This window comes from Phaseolus vulgaris, chromosome 5, assembly GCF_000499845.2.
Source record: "Phaseolus vulgaris cultivar G19833 chromosome 5, P. vulgaris v2.0, whole genome shotgun sequence".
NCBI lineage: Eukaryota > Viridiplantae > Streptophyta > Magnoliopsida > Fabales > Fabaceae > Phaseolus > Phaseolus vulgaris.
The window spans coordinates 5,380,522-5,387,470 of NC_023755.2; the positions used below are offsets into that span (position 1 = coordinate 5,380,522).

The 6,949-nt window shown below is 32.4% G+C and overlaps 1 protein-coding gene across 1 annotated transcript; it reads left to right on the forward strand.

Annotated features, from left to right (window-relative positions):
* Positions 1-1,827: 1,827 nt before the first annotated feature.
* On the forward strand, positions 1,828-6,685 carry LOC137834970 (NAC domain-containing protein 54). The gene is made up of 4 exons (XM_068643247.1): positions 1,828-2,082; positions 2,243-2,523; positions 3,769-4,137; positions 5,972-6,685. The coding sequence occupies exons 1-4, from the start codon at positions 1,926-1,928 to the stop codon at positions 6,203-6,205; spliced, it is 1,041 nt and encodes a 346-aa protein (XP_068499348.1). The 5' UTR covers positions 1,828-1,925; the 3' UTR covers positions 6,206-6,685.
* Positions 6,686-6,949: the final 264 nt, after the last annotated feature.

Sequence of the window (6,949 nt, forward strand, 5' to 3'; positions counted from 1 at the left end):
TGATTCATGAAGTGCAAAATTAACTGCCTTATGAAGAAAACTCATTTGTTGTCGTTGCAATGATGGAGTATAAATTAGTTTTGATATGCAAGGCTATATGATACTTGTAGCCCAAATTGTGGGACTGCATCATATGTTTTGTACCACTATGGACTTATGCAATTCAATTGTACCTGAGCTTTAAACATCTATTATGTGAATGTATAATAAGAAACATGAATCTGATGCACAAGGTGTTGGTTAGTGGGCTAAGGCTATCTTAGCAAGGAAGCCAATGTTGGCTATATTTTGTGAGATGATTATGATACATATACCTTTGTAGTAGGTTCTTTTTGACAGACATATAATATGTTTTGTATACGAGTTGGAACATCCTAAATACTAATTTTAAATTTTGTTTTTTATTACGGATAAAAAAGACTACCAAAACATAAATTTTTCATGTTATTTACATTTATTGTTTTCAACTACATTCACACTTTTGTAAATAAATATAACTTTTTATGCTAATTATAGATTTAAGTGATGTAGAACTAAGAAATATATTTTATATGTTAAAATGTAACAGATATAAAACTTTAAAGCATATTTAATTTAATAAACACTTTTAAAATATAGCATACACTCCTAACTTATTTACCATTGGCTAGCATAGCATAGAGACTTTGCTCCAATTTTTTACTCGTGTAAACTGAATAGACACATTGTTATCTTTGACGCTATGCTTAGTGAATAAACCCTCACACTTTAAAAGCACGCTACAAAGTTAATTACATAATTAATGTATATTCTCAATGCATAGAAATTAAACTTCAAGTTTAACCATGTTCTACGAATTAGCATTCTATCCAAATGTTTAAATGTCATGTTTATAATGTTATACTCTATTTGTTTAGTACTCTGAAAATAATTAGCTTTCGGATTTTTACCTTTGAATCTATGTGGTATATCGATGATTGATGAATCACTTATACCCTAACTACATTCATATAATATATATATATATATATATATATATATATTCTGATAACTCAGAATTTAAAAGTGGAAGCTTACCGTCTAAAAGAACATACTGCGATGTAACAATACATGGGTAGGTAGTATGAATCTTTCTACCACAAGATTGTAGTTTTCTTTCTCTTTTTTTCACATTATTGTATCATAAAAGAAAAACCATGGGCAGCTTTGGTACAAGAACTTGCACATGATGTTACAATACGTATAAGATTCTATACCTTATTCCGCTTTGCATGGAATGACAAGAATCTAATTATGATATCTAGAAAACACCCTGACATCATAAATCACATGCTTATACCTACACCTATAAAACAAGTAGTACATACGCATCAATTATACTATGTATGTATGATAAGTCTGAAATACGTAACAGTATAATGATGGAAGATACCATATATTATACGACAAAAAAAATGTGACAGCGATTATTTAATTAAAATATAGACCTAGTATTGCGTGTTGTAGGGATGGACGGTTTGTGGCCCACACAGCCTTTTGAGAGGGACTCTGATTTTTGTTAGTTTGTGAGCAGACAAAAGCAGAGAAGCTTCTTATCCTCTCCCTCTAGGTTTTCACACAACACCTTACACATAGAATCTGTTCAAAAGCCAAAGTTTTGAACTTTTGCCCCTCAATTCCCATCAAAATTACTCACCCCCAACCACATCCCTAACTGCTTTTTTTCTTTTCTTCTAGCCACCTAAAACCCTCTCTTTGTAATTCCCATCAATTCTAGGGGCATGTCCCCACTTCTTTCATCTCAACAGTGGCCTATTTAGTTCCATTTCATATAACCTCTTTTGGTTCATCTCCTGTGCCACCAATTTCCAAATTTCCCTCTCCCTCTCTCTCTCTCTCTCTCTCTCTCTCTCTCTAACACACACACACAGTGTTCTAAATTTGCCATGGCTCCAATGAGTCTCCCACCTGGGTTTAGGTTCCACCCCACTGATGAAGAGCTTGTTGCTTACTACTTGGAGAGGAAGATAACAGGTCGTTCAATAGAGCTTGACATCATTGCTGAAGTTGATTTATACAAGTGCGAACCTTGGGATTTGCCAGGTATTACATGTCATGCATATATGATTCACATCATGACATATATATTAGCAGCATTCATAGCAAGTTATGATTTTCTTTTCTGATGGCTTAACTAAACTAACATTATATATATTCACCGAATTCCCATTTGTTTTTGGGAATTTATACATGAAAAAAACAGATAAATCATTCCTTCCAAGCAAGGACATGGAGTGGTACTTTTACAGTCCTAGAGACAGGAAGTACCCAAATGGGTCAAGAACTAACCGTGCAACACAAGCTGGATACTGGAAAGCTACAGGGAAAGATAGACCAGTGCACTCTCAAAAGAAGCCAGTTGGCATGAAGAAGACATTGGTATACTATAAAGGTAGAGCACCACATGGCCTTAGAACGAACTGGGTTATGCATGAATATCGCTTGATTGAATCAGTGCCTGGTGCTGCTCTTTCATCTTTGAAGGTATTATATCTCATGATAGTCTCTTTTTTTTCATCAATTTTCATCAACAAAACGAAATGTTATTGAAAATGTATGGAGTATATACAAGAGTCTCTCAAACTTACACAAGAGTTCTAGACAAATATGAATCTATAATAAACGAATAAAACCATCAACATCTTATCTCACAAGTCACTGTTACTTTCTGTCTTCATCAATCTTCACTATTTTATTTTCTCTCTGGTTTAGATGGAACGTGTTTCCGTTTCTGGGGTATTTGATTAATTAATAATTTTCAGGTTTTATGAATATAAATATAATTAAAAAGTGAGTGAGACTAGGGTTTTTAAAGGAAAACAGAAAATGACAAATAAAGGAAGAAACAGTAGATCGTGCATCGTTTTTTTGGTTAGGTTAATGTCTAGAATAATAATAAGCTTCATCCATTCCAAAATTTAGTATTCCTCCCACTTATTTTTTTGTTTCCATATCTCCCTTTTTTCCTTATATCATGTATCATGTCATCTCACACATTCCTTCTGTCCATTTTTTATAGGTGTAGCTTATTTTGGAGTGTTCAACCATCATTTTCTATTGAATATGAAAACGGATTATTTTTCCCTTTTTGGTACCTTTGAAAGTGTAGCTGATAATAATTGAGTGATTATATACATATATAGAAGAAACCCTAAAAAGTATGAAAAGTCTTCACATAAGACGAGTCCAATGACCAAAATCCTCGCTTAGTGCTTGCTTTAGTGAAGTCTTTTCCCAAAATTGGTCTACACTTATAGAGAGTTTTAGGTACACTTCTTTTATGATTGATTTGCATGTAAGTATGTGATAATTATTTGGTCAGAGTCAAGTTTGGTAGACCAGACCCGTTTTCTATGCTTAGCGTGAATATAGAGTAGCTACGATAAACCCGATCTTAGTTTTGAACCTTGTTCTACAAGGATGCACATGCCTGCAATATATATTCCCTTTATTTTTTCTTTTTCTTTATATGATTTGGATACTTTTATTTTTCTCCTCTTTAAAAAGAACAGCTTGTGATCGACACACTATGGTGAAAAATTTAGATCCATGGACTTAGATACTTACTATTGCATCGACTCTTTTCTTTTGCCAAACTCTTTCTGAATTTGCTTTTTTCTTCGTTACTCTTTTCTTACATTCAGTGTTAAACCGAAAAAAAAAAGAACTTTGATCATGAAAAGCAAACTAACATACACATGTATTGACAAAGTTTTCATCCAATCACAGGATTCCTATTCGTTGTGTCGCATTTTCAAGAAGACGATTCAAATTCCAGCGAAACCCAGTAAAGAAGAAGAACAAGCCGAGGATGCAAAGAAGGAATCAATGTGGATCTCAGAAGAACAAATGTTAGGAGAAGACTCAAGTGGCACTGAGTTTTCCAGAGAAATGGAAACCGTGGAGGAGAAAATTCTGAATCATGAATACCCTAAATTTCCCTGTGACGCTTCTTCCTCTGATCTCACTCAAGGAACATGCACACCCACAGACACTGGTATAGCAGAAGATTTTCAACCACACTTTGCTTGTGATGAAGCAAACAGTGCAACTAATTCATATACAATGGGAATAGGGTATGCCAGCAATCTATTTCAGGTAACATTTAGATCAAATTTAAAATTTAGAACTTTGACTCATTTCATGATTGTTAGAGTTTGTATTATTACTAGTCACGTAGACGTGGCATGAGTATATGGTTTTATGGGATACATATAAAAAGCAAGGTGGGCCATAGCATGATCATTATTATATGAATTGATCTGATTAGTATTTTAACTTTTCCTTTTACTCCACTATCCTTGGCATTTATGTTCATGATGGCTTCCTTTGCCAATCCTGCATTTCCAGCAACATTCTGCTTTATAAATCTATAGCTTCATTGTCACACCTCAAATTTTGAGCAGATAAAAATGCATAGAAATTACTTCAAGTTCTTAATTACTAACACATATGCTGCATCAACATGATCCCAGCATCTTCATGTGTCAGTTTACTATTGATGTACATGTTGCAATATGAGTGGGGCCACATAGCATATCTTTGAGTTTTCTTTTTGATCTTAAAGTGAAAATAGTTGGAAGTATGATTAAGTTGCTATCTTTTCATAAAGCTCACTTCTCTAAAATTCATTTGGACTGACTCCAATTAGCTTTTCTTCACCATCCCCTATAACTTCTTTTGACTGACTATACTCAAAACGTTTTCCAAAGTAAAGATGTCTTTACTCCCCCATTTTCCTCACGGGTTGATACGTTCTAAAACTAAAGCACACAGATCAAACATCTTATGTGCATCTTTATCTTTAATCACACTCTTTTTTATGAGTAATGTCTGGATCATTTCCTATTTTAGCAAAAGCTAGCTCAGTGAGAAGCGGCTTCTGAACCCTTCCCTCACTATTCAACTAGCTTTACAATGTTCATACAGCGACATATGCATTTGATTGGGGACTTCAACGACTTCATTTTACCACTTCCACCCTTAAATCAAAACAAAACACCTTTTATTCTTTTCCTTTTAAGCCTATAAACCACAATTCTAACCCCACTTTTCTTTTGCCACTTGCACTACTTTCAAGTTGTGCTTTAGTTTCAATCTAGCATGCGTTATACAAGTCTCTTCATAGTCAAATCACCTGTTCCTATTTCGTATCTCCATCTCTCAACCAATCACCAAACACATTAGTAAAATAGAAATTATTGAAGGAGATTTATTATATTTCATCTCCCATTTACGTCCATTACTAAAATAAACACATTAAATATAAATTAATTTTAAAAAAATTAATTACAAACTAAATTAGATATTATTTTAGATAAAAAAAATATTAATAACTCATTAAATATCAATTTAAAAATTATATATCAATAATAAAAATTATTTTATACTAATAATTTTCTTAATCTATAAATTATTTTATACTAATAATTTTCTTAATCTATAAATTATTTTATACTAATAATTTTCTTAATCTATAAATTATTTTATGTATTTGTAATTAATTTTCATTTAATTGTCTTTTTTAATGATCTAATATTTTTCTCTATCTTTCTCTCCACTACATATTCATCATAACATGTTATTTTATATTTTATTTTATGTGTTTATGTATATTTTTTCTTTAGTAAAAACACTAATAATAAATCTAGAAAAGTGTGTTATTTTCTTAACTATATTCTTTTCAATTAAGAGGTTCTATAAGGTTGGAAAACATCAATGGAGAGAGAGGAGAGGGAAAGAGTTTTTCTATAACATCAAAATTCTTAAATTTTCAAGGGTACTCTAGATTTTCTCTTTTTAGTTAGTACATACGTGAACAAATATAGAGTGGTGATGTAGTTCAATATCTTCTGCATTCATTGTATGAGTTGATCCTTCTACTTGAGTACATTGAGATTTGAAGATTAATAGAAGTTGTATTATGGTGCAGGATGTGGAAATACCTTCTTATGGTGGCGTGCATTATCAACTCCCTTACACACCTTTGGTGCTGGAAGACTTCCCTCAACTTACATTGCCGGAGACAAAGTCAACAAAGCCAGAAGTGAGTGATCCCTGCATGTTATATGACAGATACAGAGACTGTATGAATGGAACGCTAGAAGAGATAATCTCTTTGTGTTGCACTCAAGATAATTCCCTCCCTTTTCCCATGCTAGAATGATTATACTAACCCAGATCACTCAAACTATAGCATCAAAAATATTCATTGACACACAGAAACTTGTGTTGGTTAAAATAACGACACAAACGAGGATTTCTTTTTCCAGCCTCATAGGAAAGGCTACACATATAATGTACTAAACATATAGTAGAAGATGCTGAGCCATGGGGGGCTCGGATACAATTGGCTTCTTTTTTTTTTCCTTTTTTTCTTTTCCTTTTGTGTTCTTCCTGTTTTTTTCATAGGGGGTTCTTCCTTTTTTTTATGCTGGTGTTTACATCTCTTCTCCACTTCTCAAAGCAAATGGATGAGGCAAGTTTCCAATTGTAATGTTTTATATGATGCAATGTGTCACTTCAATCACTTATGCTTTACTTTAGTTCATTTCTACCTTCAAAACCTTACATGTGTTATATATATGTCTGTCTCTACGGACATAAATTTTACATGTTTTTATCGTATTCGAGAAGTAACATCAAATTACAATATACATGATTTTTTTTAAATATATTTAAAATGTATCTTGTTAATGCACACATTCTTAAAATACATACTTAAACAAATATTTGTAGATACAAAGGCACACTCATGACTTTTATAAATGTGGACTACCTATGATGCATAGACATATAAGTTTGGGATAAGAATTTTGGAAATATTTTTCACGAGTCATTGCCAAATTTAAACAATTTGATTAGCGACTTTACAAAATTGATGTCTAACTAGATTTTCAAGGAAGTCAAA

Coding starts and splice junctions, on each gene's coding strand:
- LOC137834970 (XM_068643247.1), top strand. CDS start 1,926: ATGGCTCCAATGAGTCTCCCACCTGGGTTTAGGTTCCACCCCACTGAT. Junction 2,083..2,242: donor CGAACCTTGGGATTTGCCAG/GTATTACATGTC, acceptor TGAAAAAAACAG/ATAAATCATTCCTTCCAAGC. Junction 2,524..3,768: donor CTGCTCTTTCATCTTTGAAG/GTATTATATCTC, acceptor ATCCAATCACAG/GATTCCTATTCGTTGTGTCG.